This window comes from Phalacrocorax carbo, chromosome 1, assembly GCF_963921805.1.
Source record: "Phalacrocorax carbo chromosome 1, bPhaCar2.1, whole genome shotgun sequence".
NCBI classification, from domain to species: domain Eukaryota; kingdom Metazoa; phylum Chordata; class Aves; order Suliformes; family Phalacrocoracidae; genus Phalacrocorax; species Phalacrocorax carbo.
Genome location: NC_087513.1, coordinates 54,120,687 through 54,141,369, shown reverse-complemented (window position 1 = coordinate 54,141,369; position 20,683 = coordinate 54,120,687). Strand labels below are relative to the sequence as shown.

Genomic DNA, 20,683 nt, shown 5'->3' with positions numbered 1-20,683 from the left:
TTTTCATCCAGATAGCAGTGATCTAAATGGAAATATAACACTTTCTAATTGTGACCAGGATGTCTAGGACTTAATATGAACCAATATTCCAGACAGGAGAGAAAATTAAGGACCTTCTCAACTTCAATGCTGAAAAAGCCCTTAGTGGACTCACCAGTGATACTATACCCTAAGACTGAGGCATAGCCAGCTTCTAGAAAAACCTGCACGCTTCTATCTGGTCTGAGGTGAAAGCATAGCAGTGATTTTCCTGATGCTTTACAGCATGAGCCAAATGGTAGCAATATGGCCACAGAGGTGACCCGTCAGTTCGTACATTTAGCAGCTGGATATCGACACCACTGGGTTCTTGCAACATGAACTTATAATACTGACACATGGCCACCGTGACCTTAACAACGGTCCACGTGAGCTGCAAGGCTACCGGTTCCCTCTCGAGCGGCCGCAGAGGCGCGCTCGGCCCCGCGTGAAAGGAAGGTCTGTGCGCCGCCGCCCAGACCGGAGCGGTAAGCACCGGGAAACGGCGCTTCGGGGGCAAAGCGGCCGGGAGACGGCGAGCGAGGCGGAGGAAGAGGCGTAGGCGGAAGCGGAGACGGAGGCCGGGAGAGACGCGGGGAGGCTGCCGGGGCCCAGGGGAGGTGCCCGGGAGCCGCCACGGGCGAGGGACCCGCCCCCGCCACGGAGGCGGAGGCAGAGACGAAACCCAGCCCCGCCCCAGCACGCCCTGCCCCGCCCCTCGCCGCCGCAGTCCCCAACCAGGTCGGCTCCCAAACTATAAACACCGACGCGCCGCCGGCTCCCCTCACAGCTCGGAACCCATCCCGGCAGCAGCGGCAGCACGATGTCTGGCAGAGGCAAGGGCGGGAAGGGGCTCGGCAAGGGGGGCGCCAAGCGGCACCGCAAGGTGCTGCGCGACAACATCCAGGGCATCACCAAGCCGGCCATCCGCCGCCTGGCTCGGCGCGGCGGCGTGAAGCGCATCTCGGGGCTCATCTACGAGGAGACGCGCGGCGTGCTGAAGGTCTTCCTGGAGAACGTGATCCGCGACGCCGTCACCTACACGGAGCACGCCAAGAGGAAGACGGTCACGGCCATGGACGTGGTCTACGCCCTCAAGCGCCAGGGACGCACCCTCTACGGCTTCGGCGGCTAAAGCTCTCCGCTCCCGCACCATTTCGAGAACCCAAAGGCTCTTTTAAGAGCCACCCACAAATTCCCTTTAAAAGAGCTGTATTTCACGTCACGCTATTTTCCCGAGTCGCCGCGGTATTCGTGTTCCCTTCCTCTCCGCGTTCGCGTCCTCCCTGTTGCACACACGCCACCCCCACCCCCTCACTGCGTTTTTGCTGCCCTGGTGCTGCAACCGGAGCGCCGGGCCTTGCGGTTGGGCTCCGGGTTCCTGGGGCGCCCGCTGCTGCGTCACCCCCCCCCCCCGCGCAGCTCTTTAGCTCCTTCTCCTTCCCGGCAGCCGCTTTCGGCTGGAGCTCGCTGGGGCGCTCCGCCCTGCGAGGCGGGCGGTTCTTCGCGAGGCACTTAGCGGCGGTGCCGGGAGGTTACGGAAGCCGCCGGGACCCGAGGGGCGACCCTCGTGCCTCTCCTCAGCGGCTTTGGCCTGGGCCGACACGGGCCGCGGGAAGGCCTCCCCGCCCCCGCCCCGGCAAAACCAAAAGGCAAGCCCCGGCGCTCTCCCGCCGAACCCTTCGTTTCCTGCCGCCCGGCCGTGCCCCGAGAGGGAAACTGCGCCGACTTGCCCGCCTTCATTGCAGCCGGCGGGCAGGGAATGGACCGCCTCCCTCGCGCAGGGGAAGGGGGACCGGATACCGCTGAAGCCGGGCCCCGCCTCCGGCGGCGAACGGGCGGAGCGCCCCAGCTCTTTCGAAAAGCCCGCGCGAGCGACCGTTGGCTCCGGGAGGCTCCCCGCTCGGCAGAGACGCCGCTCACCTCCCCGCGGGCGCTCGGCCCGCCGCCGCCCACCACAACCGGGCACCGCCCCCGGGAAAGTAGTACAAGGCCCCGGCCGCCGGGCTGAATGAAGCGCGGGGCCCACCGGGGAAACGCAGCGGCGTGCTTCCCGGCCGCCCCCGAGCGCTCCGGCACAGCAGCCGGGCCGGGGACGCTACAGAGACCCCCTCCCCTCGCTCCTCCGGCCCTTTCTGTAACGAGCCAACCCTCCCGTGGAAAACGCGCGCACCCGGCTCCCCTACCGCCCCTCAGTAGCATCCCCAGCTCCTTCTCGAGACCGTGGGTGGCTCTGAAAAGAGCCTTTGGGTTTTGCTTCTGGGCTCGCGGCGCTGCTCCGGGCCCGGTCTACTTGCTCTTGGCCTTGTGGCTCTCGGTCTTCTTGGGCAGCAGCACGGCCTGGATGTTGGGCAGCACCCCGCCCTGCGCGATGGTCACCTTGCCCAGCAGCTTGTTGAGCTCCTCGTCGTTGCGGATGGCCAGCTGGAGGTGGCGCGGGATGATGCGCGTCTTCTTGTTGTCGCGGGCCGCGTTGCCCGCCAGCTCCAGGATCTCGGCCGTCAGGTACTCCAGCACGGCCGCCAGGTACACCGGGGCGCCGGCGCCCACCCGCTCCGCGTAGTTGCCCTTGCGCAGCAGCCGGTGCACGCGGCCCACGGGGAACTGCAGCCCGGCCCGCGACGAGCGCGACTTGGCCTTGGCGCGCGCCTTCCCGCCCTGCTTCCCGCGCCCGGACATCCTCGCTCGCTCGGCTGATCCTTCGCTCAGGGACGAAACCCCGCTGCGGCAGGGACGGAGCAGGTGAGTTACCCGCGCCCTGACGCCCGCCCTTATATCCCTTCCCTTTGCGCGGCCGCCGGCCTCTGATAGGCCCAGGCGCCGGTCGGGGAACGCGCGCCCAATGGCGGAGCGAATCTCGTCCTGGCCAATGGCGAGGGGCGCAGCACTGAAAGGCCTCCGCCCGGCCTCTCCACGCCGCCAATGAAGAGGCGGGAGGGGCGGGCTAATGCAGGCAGCCCCGCCCGGGCGGGACGCTCGCTCGCTCCCGCCGCCGCGGCCGCCCGGTCCCGCGGGGGCCCGGCTCCCGCCCGTGTTTCCGTGGGCCTTCTCCTTTGCTCTTGTTTTAAAGCAGCCCGGTCGGCAAAGCGTGGCTTGGGAGGGCGGAGTTGCTGGGGTAGAGAGGAAGAGGCAGACGGTGTGGCCGGGTCAGTGAGCGGGAGTCAGGGGAAGGTTACCGGGAGGAGGGGGGAAGGCCGGTACCCCTCCCCGCGTTGTTTCATGCTCCTTTTTTTCTCCGCCGGAGTGTTTCGCCCAGCACCGCTCACCCCAAAGCCTTCCGGCCTTCCAAAACCGCACATACTTCCTTCTGTCTAAAACCCACCACAGCCCCCTCCTTCCTTCTGTCCTCACCAACGCAAAAGGGCTGAGGAACAATGCAGTCAAACCTGGCCCCTGCGTTCATGGCCTTATTGAAGTACAGCTTTTGTACCATTATCAAACCAAGTGTCTCAATAAGTGGATTAGGAAAGTTTTGAAAAACAATCTAAATATAATAAAAATGTATTTACCGTAGCATCACAGCTCCTTTTATTGCAGATGGGAGTGGCTCTTAAAAGAGCCTTTGTGTTGGATAATTTAAAAATTAGCGGTTATGTTGTAGACCTATGCACGTTCACCACGGATGCGCCGGGCCAGCTGGATGTCCTTGGGCATGATGGTGACGCGCTTGGCGTGGATGGCGCAGAGGTTGGTGTCCTCGAAGAGCCCGACCAGGTAGGCCTCGCTCGCCTCCTGCAGCGCCATGACGGCCGAGCTCTGGAAGCGCAGGTCGGTCTTGAAGTCCTGCGCGATCTCGCGCACCAGCCGCTGGAAGGGCAGCTTGCGGATGAGCAGCTCCGTCGACTTCTGGTAGCGCCGGATCTCGCGCAGCGCCACCGTGCCGGGCCGGTACCGGTGCGGCTTCTTCACGCCGCCCGTGGCCGGCGCGCTCTTGCGGGCCGCCTTGGTGGCCAGCTGCTTGCGGGGCGCCTTCCCGCCCGTCGACTTACGCGCCGTCTGCTTCGTGCGCGCCATCGCTCTAAAGCAAAGTACTGATGCTGTAACAGCGAGAAAAAGGCACTGAGAGTCTGCTGGTAGTGGAGCACAATATATAGCAGTGGTCCCTCCTCTGATAGGCCGTTGAGTACTCTCTGCGTGTTATTGGTGGATTCAAAGTTTAAAACTCCCGCCACCGGCAGGTGCCGCCTACTTTTTGCCTCTTTGTTCTTGCCATGTACTGTGTGCCGCCAAAAATCTCATTCTTTAATCCCTGTATATTTCTTCGGCATTAAAAAACCTTTCAGCTATTACTGATTTAAAATATTTCAGGCATTACCTGGTTTTATTATTAAGCCTACCGGGTTTTCTGCAAAAATTTGTTTCGGATTATCTTTTTGTATTTCATTTCAAATTCTTTTTTTTGTTATGGATATATTTGTCCAGACTTAACAAGTTTTTTCTGGTACATACAGAAATTTATACTTATATATATAGCACATAAAAAGAGAGCGAAGGGGGAAAAGATGATTGTTAAAAAAAAGATTTAAAAAGGATACTGAAAAACCAATGGTTAAAAGTATAGTTTTTATCAGAAACTTGGAATAACCCACCTTTTTTAGTGTCCATTGATATTATGTAATAACATTAACTCGACTAAAGGAACGGGGACGAGTAGAACAAATGCTGTACCTTAGCAAGAGCTTCAATAAGGCCATGAACGCAGGGGCCAGGTTTGACTGCATTGTTCCTCAGCCCTTTTGCGTTGGTGAGGACAGAAGGAAGGAGGGGGCTGTGGTGGGTTTTAGACAGAAGGAAGTATGTGCGGTTTTGGAAGGCCGGAAGGCTTTGGGGTGAGCGGTGCTGGGCGAAACACTCCGGCGGAGAAAAAAAGGAGCATGAAACAACGCGGGGAGGGGTACCGGCCTTCCCCCCTCCTCCCGGTAACCTTCCCCTGACTCCCGCTCACTGACCCGGCCACACCGTCTGCCTCTTCCTCTCTACCCCAGCAACTCCGCCCTCCCAAGCCACGCTTTGCCGACCGGGCTGCTTTAAAACAAGAGCAAAGGAGAAGGCCCACGGAAACACGGGCGGGAGCCGGGCCCCCGCGGGACCGGGCGGCCGCGGCGGCGGGAGCGAGCGAGCGTCCCGCCCGGGCGGGGCTGCCTGCATTAGCCCGCCCCTCCCGCCTCTTCATTGGCGGCGTGGAGAGGCCGGGCGGAGGCCTTTCAGTGCTGCGCCCCTCGCCATTGGCCAGGACGAGATTCGCTCCGCCATTGGGCGCGCGTTCCCCGACCGGCGCCTGGGCCTATCAGAGGCCGGCGGCCGCGCAAAGGGAAGGGATATAAGGGCGGGCGTCAGGGCGCGGGTAACTCACCTGCTGCGTCCCTGCCGCAGCGGGGTTTCGTCCCTGAGCGAAGGATCAGCCGAGCGAGCGAGGATGTCCGGGCGCGGGAAGCAGGGCGGGAAGGCGCGCGCCAAGGCCAAGTCGCGCTCGTCGCGGGCCGGGCTGCAGTTCCCCGTGGGCCGCGTGCACCGGCTGCTGCGCAAGGGCAACTACGCGGAGCGGGTGGGCGCCGGCGCCCCGGTGTACCTGGCGGCCGTGCTGGAGTACCTGACGGCCGAGATCCTGGAGCTGGCGGGCAACGCGGCCCGCGACAACAAGAAGACGCGCATCATCCCGCGCCACCTCCAGCTGGCCATCCGCAACGACGAGGAGCTCAACAAGCTGCTGGGCAAGGTGACCATCGCGCAGGGCGGGGTGCTGCCCAACATCCAGGCCGTGCTGCTGCCCAAGAAGACCGAGAGCCACAAGGCCAAGAGCAAGTAGACCGGGCCCGGAGCAGCGCCGCGAGCCCAGAAGCAAAACCCAAAGGCTCTTTTCAGAGCCACCCACGGTCTCGAGAAGGAGCTGGGGATGCTACTGAGGGGCGGTAGGGGAGCCGGGTGCGCGCGTTTTCCACGGGAGGGTTGGCTCGTTACAGAAAGGGCCGGAGGAGCGAGGGGAGGGGGTCTCTGTAGCGTCCCCGGCCCGGCTGCTGTGCCGGAGCGCTCGGGGGCGGCCGGGAAGCACGCCGCTGCGTTTCCCCGGTGGGCCCCGCGCTTCATTCAGCCCGGCGGCCGGGGCCTTGTACTACTTTCCCGGGGGCGGTGCCCGGTTGTGGTGGGCGGCGGCGGGCCGAGCGCCCGCGGGGAGGTGAGCGGCGTCTCTGCCGAGCGGGGAGCCTCCCGGAGCCAACGGTCGCTCGCGCGGGCTTTTCGAAAGAGCTGGGGCGCTCCGCCCGTTCGCCGCCGGAGGCGGGGCCCGGCTTCAGCGGTATCCGGTCCCCCTTCCCCTGCGCGAGGGAGGCGGTCCATTCCCTGCCCGCCGGCTGCAATGAAGGCGGGCAAGTCGGCGCAGTTTCCCTCTCGGGGCACGGCCGGGCGGCAGGAAACGAAGGGTTCGGCGGGAGAGCGCCGGGGCTTGCCTTTTGGTTTTGCCGGGGCGGGGGCGGGGAGGCCTTCCCGCGGCCCGTGTCGGCCCAGGCCAAAGCCGCTGAGGAGAGGCACGAGGGTCGCCCCTCGGGTCCCGGCGGCTTCCGTAACCTCCCGGCACCGCCGCTAAGTGCCTCGCGAAGAACCGCCCGCCTCGCAGGGCGGAGCGCCCCAGCGAGCTCCAGCCGAAAGCGGCTGCCGGGAAGGAGAAGGAGCTAAAGAGCTGCGCGGGGGGGGGGGGGTGACGCAGCAGCGGGCGCCCCAGGAACCCGGAGCCCAACCGCAAGGCCCGGCGCTCCGGTTGCAGCACCAGGGCAGCAAAAACGCAGTGAGGGGGTGGGGGTGGCGTGTGTGCAACAGGGAGGACGCGAACGCGGAGAGGAAGGGAACACGAATACCGCGGCGACTCGGGAAAATAGCGTGACGTGAAATACAGCTCTTTTAAAGGGAATTTGTGGGTGGCTCTTAAAAGAGCCTTTGGGTTCTCGAAATGGTGCGGGAGCGGAGAGCTTTAGCCGCCGAAGCCGTAGAGGGTGCGTCCCTGGCGCTTGAGGGCGTAGACCACGTCCATGGCCGTGACCGTCTTCCTCTTGGCGTGCTCCGTGTAGGTGACGGCGTCGCGGATCACGTTCTCCAGGAAGACCTTCAGCACGCCGCGCGTCTCCTCGTAGATGAGCCCCGAGATGCGCTTCACGCCGCCGCGCCGAGCCAGGCGGCGGATGGCCGGCTTGGTGATGCCCTGGATGTTGTCGCGCAGCACCTTGCGGTGCCGCTTGGCGCCCCCCTTGCCGAGCCCCTTCCCGCCCTTGCCTCTGCCAGACATCGTGCTGCCGCTGCTGCCGGGATGGGTTCCGAGCTGTGAGGGGAGCCGGCGGCGCGTCGGTGTTTATAGTTTGGGAGCCGACCTGGTTGGGGACTGCGGCGGCGAGGGGCGGGGCAGGGCGTGCTGGGGCGGGGCTGGGTTTCGTCTCTGCCTCCGCCTCCGTGGCGGGGGCGGGTCCCTCGCCCGTGGCGGCTCCCGGGCACCTCCCCTGGGCCCCGGCAGCCTCCCCGCGTCTCTCCCGGCCTCCGTCTCCGCTTCCGCCTACGCCTCTTCCTCCGCCTCGCTCGCCGTCTCCCGGCCGCTTTGCCCCCGAAGCGCCGTTTCCCGGTGCTTACCGCTCCGGTCTGGGCGGCGGCGCACAGACCTTCCTTTCACGCGGGGCCGAGCGCGCCTCTGCGGCCGCGTCACTCTGCTGGCGGCCGGACACCGTCAGTAGTGACGCGGTGGTCGCGGGTCCATGAGCCGGGAGTCAGCGGTCGTGCCGGCCACCGCGGACCTTCAAGGCTTATAGGCTCAGTGCTCGCCCGGGACATCTGTTCCGAAAGCGGCTGGGAGCTACTTGCCTTGGCTTCGCCAGTTTTATTCTCTCCTGACATCTGCTGGGCACCATTTCCTTTTCTTCAAGCATTTTCTCATTACTTTTTCGACAAGGTGACAGAACTATTAGAAACTTATCCTGGAAATTCAGTTGTTGTTGCTGTTTTTTACAGTGTATTACCGTATGGGCAGCAAAACATATTTGTGTTTCACATATCAACTATTGTTTATAAATTACCCTATTGCTTGCAAATACTACTTATTTCCAAGGATGGGTGTAGATCTTATGGTTTTATTTTGTTTTCCTTTACCTCGTGCACAGCGCTAAATCCTTGAATACTTAATTTCTATCTCTTTTGTTGTGGGGTACTGTATACAGTGAATAAGCATGACAGCCCGTTATAAACAACAAAGCAGAGTTTACTTTGAATAAACAAAGGTAGAATTTACAGTGAATATGATCATCAGAAACTACACGTTGAGCTTGATTTCCTTTCTCCTGTTTCCTTTTTTAGATGTGAGTTTGGAGCCTACATGTGCCCTGGAAGTCTTACATAGCATTCCATATGAAAAGAAATATATATTACCTAGAAAATAATGAACAGTTGTTAATAATTTATAAATCAATAGGCCAACTATAGCAAATATGGTATTAAGTATCCATTAAAATTCTGAAAGCACTTCTTACAGTTTTTATTCTGTTCCCTGTTCTTTTAGGCTATCTACATTTAAATTTTTCTTACAATTTTCTGCTTAGCTTTTACCTTCAGAAATCACCAGCGTAGAGACCACAGTTTGTGGGTTTGGTGAGTTTGCTGTTGGTGGTGTTTTGTTTGTTCCAGAAAATCATGACAGAAATATTTTTATATGTGTGTAAAATTCTAATTTATATGTTACAAACTCGAAGTTGATCTCTTTTGTATTTCATCAGTGAGGACCAGTGTTGAAAATGTGGAATGTGAGCAAGTCAGCTGTAAACTGAATTATAAAATTACATCCAACTGCAGCAAACAGTAGAAATCACTTTGAAAGGGCTGCTCTGGCCTTTGTTCCTGCGTATACCCCTAAATGCTTTTAAATCTGCGGAGTCTTATCAAGCAATGTTTTGCACACATCATATTTGTTGCTTTTCTGAATTGTATTTCCACTCAGTTATGGCTCACCTGATTTTCTTCCCCCACTATCTCTACTGTCTCTACATGCTGAAGATGAACCTGATAATCTCCTTACATGTGCAAGGGTTAAAATGTTAACAAAATTTAAAAAGTGGCAGGCTTCTAGTCTGCTGGGACACACTCTGCCCTGAATTTTGGGGGCTTACTCAGGAATTCCAATCACCAAATGCTGAGCAGAAGCTCTCTTGACAGCTTTGCCTCCTACACGGTCAGTTTGCAGCCATCAGGTTATAAGTAAATCATTCTATTGTGTTACATAAACGCTCAGTTAAAAGATTCCTCACTTTGATATTAAAGGACAATAAGAGCTTAAAGCATTAAAGGAAAAATGTAAATATGTCTCTCTTAACAGAAGAAGCAATCAACTTTTTGTGTTAGCATAATAGAAAGTGAAACAAGAAAAAAAACTGGTATGTTTTTATTTTAAAAATTATTTTATATTCTTAATGCTGAAACTACAGCATTGATTTAATAGGCTTTGAAGCAGGCAGAGACCATTTGTTTCAGTATAGAAATACCCAGAGTTTGGTCCAAAGCAGCCCTCAGAGTTTGGGCTGTTACACAGTAACAGAAATCAGGCTAAATAGTATCAGTGAAGTTGGGGAACTACACGTACTGCTTTTGCCACATGGAGGAAAAGAACAAAAAAAAAAAAAACAATTCCAAGGGCATTAGGAGCTTCACAAACATCCTTGACTTCCCTCACTACTATACAAAACTTTATCTGCTTGTGCCATAACTGGAGTTTCCAAAGGGCAATAACTGCCAGTTGCTTGCGAGCAAGAAGGCCCCGTTCACATCCTAACCCTGCAATTCTGGAAGAAGCTCTAATATGATTTTGAGAAAACCACTGTAGGTCACTTCATTGTTCAATCAGCTTTGCGAATTTGCGACTTGGAAATGATTCTTTCTAGTCCATAGTTATTATTAGATCTATACTGTTGACTAAGTGTAAGTTGTTTCTTCTTATCAATCTCATCCGCTGAGCCTGCTCAAGCAGCTCCAGTGAAGATCTAAGGCTGTGTCAGAAACTTCTCTTGTCCTACATGAGAGAAAAACTGAAAGCTCCAGTCCATTGGAGGTTCTGCATGCTGAGCAGCAGGGCGTCCATCCTCTTGAGAGTGCTAGTGGACAAAGGCTGGAAGATAGAGAATTAGTTTTCATCTCTAATTGAATGGTGTTTCATGATTTAAAAAGTTGTTCCACTTCCTGCCAATGAGACATGTTCTGGTGTATGAAAAAAAATATGATTTTGACATGTCTTTCAACTGTGGAATACAGACTCTCTGAACATTTTGTAGTGCATATCTCACCATCAGCTATGGCCTATATCCAGAAATTTGTCAGAAGAGTAAAACAAGATTTCCCTACAACCAAGCCTCACCATTGTGGAAGCCACAATTCACGCTGAAGAAATTGGCTACTGTTCATTTATGCATGGTGGTAATGAAAATACTGCATCAACATTTCATATGGGACATTTTTAATTTCCTAGTAATTCAGGAAAATATATGTCAGTAGGCACAGAGGAAAACAATGGGAGCCTATGAATCTTTTAAGCAGAAGGAGACAGGAATTCACAACTTACTGACTATTAGGACACCTGTGCCTAGCATCAACTTTGAAATAGGGAATTAAAACACAGAGCAACAACTGTTTGGTACTACTTACCCATTATTCCTTGGAATAGGAGCAAGGGTAGATGTCCACTTGCAAAAAGGGGTCTGCATAAAGTTGAATTGATCCAAAGGAGGCATGGGGTTTTGATTCAGAGCCTGAATCCACCACATTCTCCTGTCAATTTTTCTTTTTTTTTTTCCTACTGATCTCTAAAAGAAAATCTGAGTAGAAGCTCCCCTTAGGCCTGTGCTATTGCATAGAATTGTTTATTTCCTGGAAGGAAAGTAACAACATTTTAGTAACATATTTCAGTACATTCATTGACCCTTGCTGGTTGTAAAAATGAAAGAAAAGTGGATGGAGCAGCAATACCCAAATGCAACTTCTCCCTGAAGAAATAATTGAATATCAAAGCCTGGGGAAGCCCTACTACTCTAACTATGTAACTGGACCATGCTCCTGTGATGAGCACATGCTCTCTGTTTTGGGTCATACTCTTCAGTGGCTGAATAATTAAATTTTAATCTACAGTGCCTGAGAAATTAAAATCCACTTACTGGATTACAATTCAAATACTTGGTTGGTTCTAAAATATTATGCTTAAACATCAAAAAGCAAACCATAACGGAATAAAAGAGCTAGGGAGAGGCAAAAGATTTGTTAGTTGCTTCAATACTCACGTCTGTCCTTCCTGTATTCTGGTTTATGACCGTCTTTGATTTGACTCACATTGTAGGTGAGATCATATTGCTTTTTTCCTGTGAGAACCCACAGGCTGATACTACCAATCTGTCTTTTCTTGGTCACAAAACTCTCTTATAGTGGATGGGGATAATCTCTGAGGTACAGAAATCTATCTTACACGGAGCAATGACAGGCTTGAGAGATCAGAATCAAATCTCTAAACACTTTCCAGCTTCCAGGTAAGTCAAGAAACAATCATGACAATGAAAGCAAAAAAAAAAAAAAAAAAAAAAAAATTAATGTTCTGTTTTTACTTCCAGGAACCTCAAGGTTCATATCTGCCTAAAAGAATTTGAGAGAGAAAAAAAAAAATACCAGGAATCTTTCCAAGACTGATAAGGATGAGAGTATTCCTTGTTGTATGAGTCCAGAGAATTGACAGATGCTGCCATGAAATGTGAATAGCTTGAAACAAGCACACTACTTGTATACAAATATCAGTGGATTAGAGAGTTACAGAATGTTAGCTCCACTGCCTCTGGGACGATGTGAAATCTCTGCTATTACCATGGGGTCACTACTACTACTTCAGAAAAAAAATATTTTCCTCAGAGTGTCAGCAGTTGTGATGCAGTGTTCAGTCATATTACTGAGGATCTTAATCCTCCCGCATTATAGGAAAAAGACATCAGAGAAAACGGGCATTAAAATCAGTTTTTGTGTTTAATCAACACACAATGCACAGTTCTCCAGTCTCCCAATTTGCTGTTGTCACGTTCGTTATCGCAGCCAGGTCGCCCAAAACACGTATTTACTTTCGGTATGCAGGCTGAAATGCATTCGTTAGAAGACCCCACAAAGATGTATTTCTGCCCACATTTCACCCCCAAGAAAAGAAAAAACGGTAACATAAATAACTAGAATTACTTTAGTCCTTTTCACTTCAAAACGCGTAATTAGAAAATTCCGTTTCTCGAATGTCGCATGGAGATTCAAGTCAGGTATTTGAAGATTTTCACGGTCCCAGGCAGCGGGGACTCTATGTTGTACCGGCATTTCATTCACCCCCTTACACTTCTTTTTAGCCCCGAATAGATCTGCTCACCCGTTTTTAGGAGCTGATGATAGCCTTGTATCGAGTGTAAGAAACACAGTATTATTGCAGGCAGACTGTTAGCTGTTCCGTGTTAAAAAGATAGCAACATGCCATTGAAAATGAAGGAAGTGAGAGTTCATCCTTTGTTTGGAATACGGAGCTGCCACTGACCCGGGGAAGCAACCCTTTTGAAAAGGTGTATATTCCGACCTTACTTCTCAAAGGAGTGAATCACCAGCTGCTGTTATCAAAGCAAAACACTTACAGAACCAATAGTCATCCATTAGAACAGAGGAATCAATTTTGCATAATAAAGTGTCCTGATTGCCGAGCGTGCCCTCAAGGGACCGAATTTTCAGCTTTAACTCTCCGTCCAGTTTGAATTTCATTACACCTCAGATTGTATTTCCCAATCAATTTTAACAAATCTCGATGCAAAGACAGGTAATGTTATACCTTTTAGAGGCTAAAACTCCATATAGTGCAATGACAACTATCCTGATTGCTGAATGTAACAATCGAAAGGGGCTTCGTCAGGTTTAGATTGCAAGGGCAGCGGGAGGGACACCACCCTTCAGAGGGACGCGGCGGTGCTTTGTTCCACTGAAATCCCGAAGCAGACGTAAAGTAACGTCGGCTTTCACGCCCGGTGCTAAAGCACAAACGTTTCCCAAAAAGGCATTAGCTGAGACACCGCCGTCGCTGAAGGGACGCCGAGGGGGACTGTGTGATCTCGGAGGGAAGAGGCTCGGCCGAGGCAGCCGTCTCTGCGTCCGCGTCCCGGAGCGCGGGGCGAAGCTGTGTTACTTCAATATCTTTAATATCAATTTACCCTGAGACCAACCATTGAAACCACTCTGGTTTGTGCCCTGCTCTGGAGACGACCTTCTGAAGCACAAGGTTTCACGCCGGCTGTGCCCATTTAGCCAACTGTACAATTTTAATTTAAAACATAAAGCGATAGTTCTCTCTCCCGAGGTCTCTGCACCTCTCCGCCGCGGAGTTTCTGGGGCCGCTTTTCCCTCATTTCTGCTCCTTCCAACGGGAAACTCCGTTAACAGGTAGGATGGACGCCCCCCTCCCCTCCCGGGAAGAAACGGGGAGCATCGGCGATAAATTTCGGGAGGAAAAAGGCGGTTTTGGACTGGGAAGAAACACAAGGGGCGGGCGGCGGGAGGTGGGGATGGCCGGGCTCCACCAATCAGAGCGCGCGGCGCCGCTATAAAAAGGAGCGGCGGCGGCAGGAGCGCCGTTGGGCGCGCGAGCTCGGCACGAGGCGCCATGTCCGAGACCGCTCCCGTCGCCGCGCCTGAAGTCGCCGCTCCCGTCCCGGCTCCGGCCAAGGCCGCCGCCAAGAAGCCGAAGAAGGCGGCGGGCGGCTCCAAAGCCCGCAAGCCGGCGGGCCCCAGCGTCACCGAGCTGATCACCAAGGCCGTGTCCGCCTCCAAGGAGCGCAAGGGGCTCTCCCTCGCCGCCCTCAAGAAGGCGCTGGCCGCCGGCGGCTACGATGTGGAGAAAAGCAACAGCCGCATCAAGCTGGGGCTCAAGAGCCTCGTCAGCAAGGGCACCCTGGTGCAGACCAAGGGCACCGGCGCCTCCGGCTCTTTCCGCCTGAGTAAGAAGCCGGGAGAAGTGAAGGAAAAAGCCCCCAAGAAGCGGGCGGCCGCTGCCAAGCCCAAGAAGCCGGCGGCCAAGAAGCCCGCCAGCGCCGCCAAGAAGCCCAAGAAGGCGGTGACCGCGAAGAAGAGCCCCAAGAAAGCCAAGAAGCCGGCGGCTGCCGCGACCAAGAAAGCGGCCAAAAGCCCCAAGAAAGCGACAAAGGCTGCCAAGCCCAAAAAGGCGGTGGCAGCAGCGAAGAGCCCGGCCAAGGCGAAGGCGGTGAAGCCCAAAGCAGCCAAGCCCAAGGCGGCCAAAGCGAAGAAGGCAGCGCCCAAGAAGAAATAAATGGTCCTAAAACAATCCCGTCTGCCTTGCAGATAAACCCAACGGCTCTTTTAAGAGCCACCCAAGCGTTCTTAAAAAGAGCTGAAACTTTTTTTTACGTTTTCTGTTCTGTGCCTGTGCGCGCAATTTTAACTTCCCTTCTTTGGCACCGCTGTTTAATTAAGGTCGATCCGGTAACAGCACAAACCTCAGCGCTGTTGCTCTCCGCCGGTGCCTGGCAGCACCGCAGTAGTGTTCACCGCGGGACAGCTCGTTTCAGCACACCCCCGCGGGCGTGGGTGCAAATAGCTTCCCGTCAGCCGCCTGAAATCGCTGTGAGCCCAAATTCCCCGTGGAAGTCGGGTACCGCTCACGGCACCCCGGCTTCTGGCGGGAGCGGGACGCTGCGGTTCCCCCGAGCAGCCGGGGGACGAGGCGCCGCGCTCCCGCCCGCTCCCCGGAGCTCTGCCGATTTCGAAAAGCCCGCGCTGCGCAGAGATTGGCCGCGACCCTTGGTTTTTTCGGCTGCCCAGCAATTTTCGGGTTAAACAGATGCTCTACATTTTATTTTCACTCTGCGGAAGAGGTTTATGAACATCCAGGGTACGTGCTTGCCTCCCCGCCCACGGGCTTTTTCACTCACAGTTAAGTTCTGCCTTTTGCAAGCTCGTCCCTTCCCTGGAAATGGCAGGGCGAGCGGGATCCGAGGGGCACGGGTGTTTCCAGCTGCCGTTCGAGCCGTCCTTGGTGCTGCACCCCGGTCCTCGACTTTGGTGCTGAACCTCCCGCGCCTCACAGCTGCCGGGCCGGGTTCTAGCCGGGTGCCGGGGGTTCATTTCGGCAACGGAGCCTCTCGGAAGCTGCGCTGGGCGCGGTAGGAAACCGCGCAGGTCGGAGCCCCACTCGCGTCTTCCCCCGCCTGCCCCCCAGCCGTGCAGCCGCCTCCTTTTCCCAGTGACTCCACCGTACTCTGCTTCCCACCGCCTTTTCGGCACTCAAGGCATGCCCGTCGCTCCGCTTGGCTGTACCCGGGCGCCGGCAGCGAGGGGCAGTCGGGGAGAGGTGAGGGGGGAAGGGCCGTTTCCTCACGTCAGTCCCAGTGCCGGTACCCCAGCCTCCCCAGCGGGCAGGAGAACGGGGAATTTCGTGGAACTGCCTGTTCACCTCTCAACAAAGACGTTTGATCTCGAGTCCGTAGCTGTTTACCTCGTATATCTGAAGGGGTTACCCAGAAACGATGTCCCTACGGTTTGGAGGAGAAAGGGTGGGATCGTATTTCACTGGTGCTTGTGTTTTGCAGACACTGTCCACGTCCTAAATCCCTGTACTAAAAGGGAAAGAAATACAAAAAAAAAAAAAAAAAAAAAAAAAAAAGAGCAAGCCTAATTTTAAGCCCTACTGCTGAAACGCTGTTCTTACTCTTCCTCTGCATTGCCTCTTAGGGTGCATCCAACTTTTCAGTCCTTGCTCGGGTTTATGACCTCTTCCTAAATCCAACACAAACCTGCATGCACATCCCACTTTTTTTTTTTTTTTTTTTTTTTCTGAAATTATCAGGCTGTGTCCCTACACCTTGACAGCCCGAGCTCCTGAGCTCACGTGCCTGTGCTCCTGTCTGGGATGGAGCTGTGCCTCCCAGTTATGACAAGCGAAGGGTGTTGGGAGTCACACCTGCCAATTCTCAAAGGGTTTCACCCAACCAGGTGCACTGACCTGAGAAGAGTGGGTCAGCTGTGATTTTCCAGCCTGCTACAACTAGTCAGAGGGGAGTAGATTTTGACTGGGTACAGTCAAACAGCATGTACGGTGCTGTAGTAAACGTGATATTAATGGTTCATTTATTTCTTTACAGCTGAAACTGAAAAGGCAAAACCTAGCTGCAGTAACATGGGCAAAACTGTACCACATTCATCCCTGCTAATTAAATTGACCTTGGCGGGACAGCCCTGGAATGAACATTTCGGCACCTGGAATGGGTCAGGGTAATCACAGCAGTTCAATCTTGTTCTGTTGCAACTTAACCTCCCTGCTCATTTGGGAGAGGCATCAGGGCACTTCTTTACCTTTCCTGAGAAGTAAGAGGGAAAACTCAAATTATTATCACTGTTCTTTAAGAAAATTCAGTTGGAGCAATTGCCCACCTCAGATACTGCTGTAACTGACATTTAGAAAATTAATGCATAACTGAACACAAGTGGTGATGGAAAGCACTGGCCCATGTACAATAATTGCAGTCTAAAATACCTCTACAGACAAAGAGGATAGAGCTGTGGCTTCAGCTGAATAGACTTTATAGTCCTTAGCTGGAGATAGCTGACAATGTGAGAGAGTGGTCCACACTACAGAAAGGACGTTTATGTGTATGCAGGAACACTGAAACGACTAGCTGTATAGGCTCTAGTAGATATACTGTCCAGTGCAGGGAGAAAATTAATGTAAAATCAAAAAATCCCATTAAATTTGTAAAGCCGAACTGGGCAGCATGGCATAGATACCTACTGCAAAATTTTCCCCCCCAAGTGGGAAAAAAGGGAGTGCAGTGACAAAGAGCAAGAATGGCCTGAGAAAAATAATCCTGCAGGGATAAATGTAAAGTCTTCTTTATGCCAATTGCACCACTGGTGTATCAGTCAGTACCCCTAATTCATCATTTCTCATCCTCCTTCCCCCTCAGCCTGTGCACTGCTAGCCTTGGGAATGCCAGCTCATCTCAGCTACGAGAGGAGGTGTGCCCAGCTCCAGACTGATTCTCCCTTAGAAATAGCTTATCTTAAATTCCTGAATCACTGCCTCAGCGTCCAATCACCGTCTGTCCCTCAGGGCCCCACGTTATCTTGAACAGGCCATTCTCTAGCTCCTTAAGCAGTTTCCTATTCTGGGCATAAGAGAAGTTGATAACCTAAGAAAAAAACAGGGGATGCTATTCTGCTGTACTGGTTCAAATTTCTAGGTAACCTGCTAAGCTGAAGTTCAGGTGTGTGATTTATGATTGCAGTGGAGAGGGAACGCATCTCACTTTTGGACATCCTTTTTGGACATCTGGGCATTAATTTATCTTCTCAAACCTGCTAAGATGCCTCATGAAACTGAGGAAAGAAGGAAAAGAGATGAGCTTTGCTCAGTATCTTCCAAGACACACCGTATGCTAAGATGTGCAGCTTGAAGAGGACTTGGGACACGTGCTGATAATGATAAATCAAACCTCAAAACAACTAAGATGGCCTAATGTTGTTTTGTTTTGTCTTTTTGTAATGCTGATGAACTGGTCAGTTTCTGGACCTTGGGTACATTTCTTACAAGGAACATCTTCATTGCCCATCATGCCCCTATCTCCATCTCTCTCTCAGCTGGGTGTCCTTTTCTAAGAACCAATGAGCAGAAACTTCCCCAGACATTTCCTACCACATTCAGGGGTTTTATTAACATCCCAAAATAGGATTCCAACTAGACTTTTGTATTAAATGACAGGACATTTCCATGGCCATGCAGCTTCTATTTATTGAACTTTTTATATAGGTTATTTCACATCCCGAGCCTGTTGTACGTTAGCGAACGATTTGACGTGGAGAACTGAGCTCCTGGTAGTCAAAGAGGAAGTGGCTTAACAGGAGGCAAAAAAAAAAGGCCGGTGTTCAGTGAGCGGCTTTAATTCAACAGAAAACACAAGCATCCACTTTATGATTTTAAATACTAATTTGCTCAAAAATTAAAAGGAAGGTCAAAAAATGGGTTCAGAATTGCAAATTATTACAAGGAAGGCCTGCTTTCATTGGTTTTCTCTTCCATAGGGTTAACTTTTTATTTCATAGATTTACTTAGTTAATGGTGGTATCAAAAGTCTGTGATGTTGCAGCGTTAGAAATAGAAATGGAAAAAGAAAGTAATGGCAAATGAATAAGTGAGTTAGATAAAGGTCTACATATAGCAACCTGGTTGCTACGTAGGTCTCAGCAACCTGGCAAGAATTCTGAAGTAAAGTTACTCCCTTAGAGAATAATAAATCATGTGGTACTGATGAACACTTTATTATAGGGTTATAGGATTTTTCATTGGCATTAGTCACCACAAAGCCAGATTGCCTGTCAGATTACCACAAAACCAGGTCATTTCTGGAAATGTATGTCTTTATCTTTTTGCTGTCTCTTAGTGGGTCCTGTTACTCCTGGCTTTTTGTGTACCTCTGCCTCTTTTACTGTAGTAGTTGTCAGGCGAGAGTAAGTTTATTCTGCATGGCCTCAGCTTGTCTTTGAAAAACAATAAAAAGGTTCCTCTTAGAAGCTCACTCTAAAAATGTCAAAGCTGGAGTTTTATTTGAAGTGAAACTATTCCAATACTAAGATTAAAAAGCTTCTGAATTTGTGAGAGAAAATTGCAAGATAGTTTTCAATAAAAGTCTGAACGATGTTAGCTTAGATGCAAAGATGTTTAAAATAGGGATATGGTGTTGTTGCACTTCCTCAGTAGTAGTGAGCACTCTAAGCTGAAAAAGGCAGAGAAAAAGTCCTTCGGAGTATCCTAGGCTGAAGAATTGGAGACGTGTCAATACATACATTTCAAGACTAAGCTTACAGGTTCTCAAAAGGGAGGAGCTGAGTGGGGAGACAGCTATAGCATATGGATGAGAGGGTGGGGACAGCCAGTGTTGACTCCCTAAAAGTGAGTGTGATATGAATATCATTAACACCAGACCTGTTCTCTGCTTCCTGCATGGCAGTACAGACTTGGGCCAGCTTGAGTTCAGGTACAGAACCACTTTTTGCTTAGATAACTTTGAGTTAGCAAAGTTACACTATAGAGGTTTTCTGCCACAAGTTTCTGTTTTACTACCTGGATCATAATGCATCCAGTCCGGTGCTGAGCACTGGGGGATACCAGCCACATTTCTCTGTGGGGGTTTGAGATGCCTCTTCTCCAGAACATGCCAAAGCACAACAAAATCACCAGTATGATTCCTCCTCAGATACCCATTCACTCTCCATACTCAATTCTGGACAACTCTTTCTAGATTTGGACTTGTGTTTTATTCTGATTTTCACTTTGCAGGTTGTTTTTTGTGATCTCTTTGTGCTTCCATTCCCATGCAAGTTTTATTCATCATTCCTGCAGGCCTCGTGCTGGGACATCAGTGAAACCCCAGTGCCTGGTTTTCCCAAGGACTGCAGGGTTTGCTTTTCAATGATTTCAGGATTGGGCTGCCAGGAACTGTGGAAAAAATGAAATGTAGAAAAATAATAATAGGATTATTGTCCTCATCAAACACTGAAAACAATGAAAACAAACAAAGGGTATGCCAGAACGTGCATTAGCCATAAAAAAGGAGTCCCTGTTGTTCTTTCAGCAACCAGTGCAGGCTGGCATTTCTTAGCCAAGGCTGTATATACTTGGTCAGCATACTGCATATTCATGCTCAGTTGTATGTAGCTGCTCTAGTAAAAATGCACATTGCCATTTGCACTGTTTTGCTACATCTTCCCTGCATCTGTTTTTTCCACAGGAGATTTACCATCTTCGTAACAGAACTCTGTGCCCATTCCCTGGTTGCCTGCCTTTAGCTACTTGGGTCTTAACTCCTTAAATATTTGTCTCTTTCTGTCAGAGAGAACACTTTACTGTCACCAGCATCTCTCTCTTGTCAGGACCAGATCTGGTGAGTTTGTGTGCTCCTGAGGCAGGAGACTTGTTTCATTAAAAGGGGGTGTGTTTCAGACACATTTCCTCTTCTCCAGTGTCAAAGAAAAGCTGCTTAAGTATTCCATGAGACAACTATCCCCAAAATTGTGATTACCCAGGCAGAAAAAGCAAGCTACACAAGGACAGTGAAGAATCTTTTCATTTTTTCCTCAGAAAAGGAAGGCTAAACAAAATGTGCTCCCTCCCCCCAATAAATAAGAAAGGAGAACAAGTGACAACTGTCATGGAAAAGGCTGAGGTACTCAATGCTGGTTTTTGCCTCAGTTTTCACTGGCCATCACTCTTCCCACATTTCTTGAGTCCCTGAACCTCAATGCAGGGACTGGGGGAACAAAATCTGGCCCATCATAGAGGAGTTTGAGACCATTTCAAGAGCATGAACATATACAAGTCTATCGGGCCCAATGAGTTGCATTCCAGGGTCCTAAGAAAATTGGTAGATGTAGTTGCTAAGCCACTCTTCACCAAATTTGAAAAGTCATTGCACTCAGGTGAAGTTCCCACAGCTTGGAGAAAAGGGAATATCACAGACATTTTTAAAAACTATGATAGAGAACCCTGGGGCCTAGAGACCAGCCAGCCTCACCTCAGTGCCTGGTAAGATCATGGTAAAGATCCTCCTGGAAGCTATGCCAAAACAAATGGAAGACAGGGGGGTCATTAGAC

General features: G+C 52.1%; 6 protein-coding genes across 7 annotated transcripts; 3 read left to right on the top strand and 3 right to left on the bottom strand.

The window, feature by feature from the left end:
* Window positions 1-813: 813 nt before the first annotated feature.
* LOC135313488 (histone H4) lies at window positions 814-1,653 on the top strand. Its single transcript, XM_064452589.1, has one exon. The coding sequence runs from the start codon at window positions 842-844 to the stop codon at window positions 1,151-1,153; it is 312 nt and encodes a 103-aa protein (XP_064308659.1). The 5' UTR covers window positions 814-841; the 3' UTR covers window positions 1,154-1,653.
* A 548-nt stretch (window positions 1,654-2,201) lies between these two features.
* On the bottom strand, window positions 2,202-2,749 carry LOC104052202 (histone H2A type 2-C). The gene has a single exon (XM_009513400.2). The coding sequence runs from the start codon at window positions 2,695-2,697 to the stop codon at window positions 2,308-2,310; it is 390 nt and encodes a 129-aa protein (XP_009511695.2). The 5' UTR covers window positions 2,698-2,749; the 3' UTR covers window positions 2,202-2,307.
* Window positions 2,750-3,559: 810 nt separating this feature from the next.
* Window positions 3,560-4,062, bottom strand: LOC135313461 (histone H3). Its single transcript, XM_064452423.1, has one exon. It carries the CDS (start codon window positions 4,030-4,032, stop codon window positions 3,622-3,624), a length of 411 nt encoding a protein of 136 aa, XP_064308493.1. The 5' UTR covers window positions 4,033-4,062; the 3' UTR covers window positions 3,560-3,621.
* A 1,324-nt stretch (window positions 4,063-5,386) lies between these two features.
* On the top strand, window positions 5,387-5,932 carry LOC135313479 (histone H2A type 2-C). Its single transcript, XM_064452523.1, has one exon. It carries the CDS (start codon window positions 5,435-5,437, stop codon window positions 5,822-5,824), a length of 390 nt encoding a protein of 129 aa, XP_064308593.1. The 5' UTR covers window positions 5,387-5,434; the 3' UTR covers window positions 5,825-5,932.
* A 546-nt stretch (window positions 5,933-6,478) lies between these two features.
* Window positions 6,479-7,315, bottom strand: LOC135313489 (histone H4). Its single transcript, XM_064452602.1, has one exon. The coding sequence runs from the start codon at window positions 7,289-7,291 to the stop codon at window positions 6,980-6,982; it is 312 nt and encodes a 103-aa protein (XP_064308672.1). The 5' UTR covers window positions 7,292-7,315; the 3' UTR covers window positions 6,479-6,979.
* A 6,350-nt stretch (window positions 7,316-13,665) lies between these two features.
* On the top strand, window positions 13,666-18,622 carry LOC135313438 (histone H1.10-like). 2 transcript variants are annotated; one of them, XM_064452310.1, is made up of 2 exons: window positions 13,666-16,308; window positions 17,322-18,622. In XM_064452310.1, the coding sequence occupies exon 1, from the start codon at window positions 13,685-13,687 to the stop codon at window positions 14,345-14,347; it is 663 nt and encodes a 220-aa protein (XP_064308380.1). In that variant the 5' UTR covers window positions 13,666-13,684; the 3' UTR covers window positions 14,348-16,308; window positions 17,322-18,622. The 2 variants fall into 2 exon arrangements, with proteins under 2 accessions (XP_064308380.1, XP_064308370.1); XM_064452300.1 differs by having other exon boundaries at window positions 13,666-14,929; window positions 16,179-18,621.
* The last annotated feature ends 2,061 nt before the right edge of the window (window positions 18,623-20,683 follow it).

What these genes read in the sequence shown, in the direction of transcription:
- LOC135313488 (XM_064452589.1), top strand. Translation starts at nt 842, where the DNA reads ATGTCTGGCAGAGGCAAGGGCGGGAAGGGGCTCGGCAAGGGGGGCGCC.
- LOC104052202 (XM_009513400.2), bottom strand. Translation starts at nt 2,697, where the DNA reads ATGTCCGGGCGCGGGAAGCAGGGCGGGAAGGCGCGCGCCAAGGCCAAG.
- LOC135313461 (XM_064452423.1), bottom strand. Translation starts at nt 4,032, where the DNA reads ATGGCGCGCACGAAGCAGACGGCGCGTAAGTCGACGGGCGGGAAGGCG.
- LOC135313479 (XM_064452523.1), top strand. Translation starts at nt 5,435, where the DNA reads ATGTCCGGGCGCGGGAAGCAGGGCGGGAAGGCGCGCGCCAAGGCCAAG.
- LOC135313489 (XM_064452602.1), bottom strand. Translation starts at nt 7,291, where the DNA reads ATGTCTGGCAGAGGCAAGGGCGGGAAGGGGCTCGGCAAGGGGGGCGCC.
- LOC135313438 (XM_064452310.1), top strand. Translation starts at nt 13,685, where the DNA reads ATGTCCGAGACCGCTCCCGTCGCCGCGCCTGAAGTCGCCGCTCCCGTC.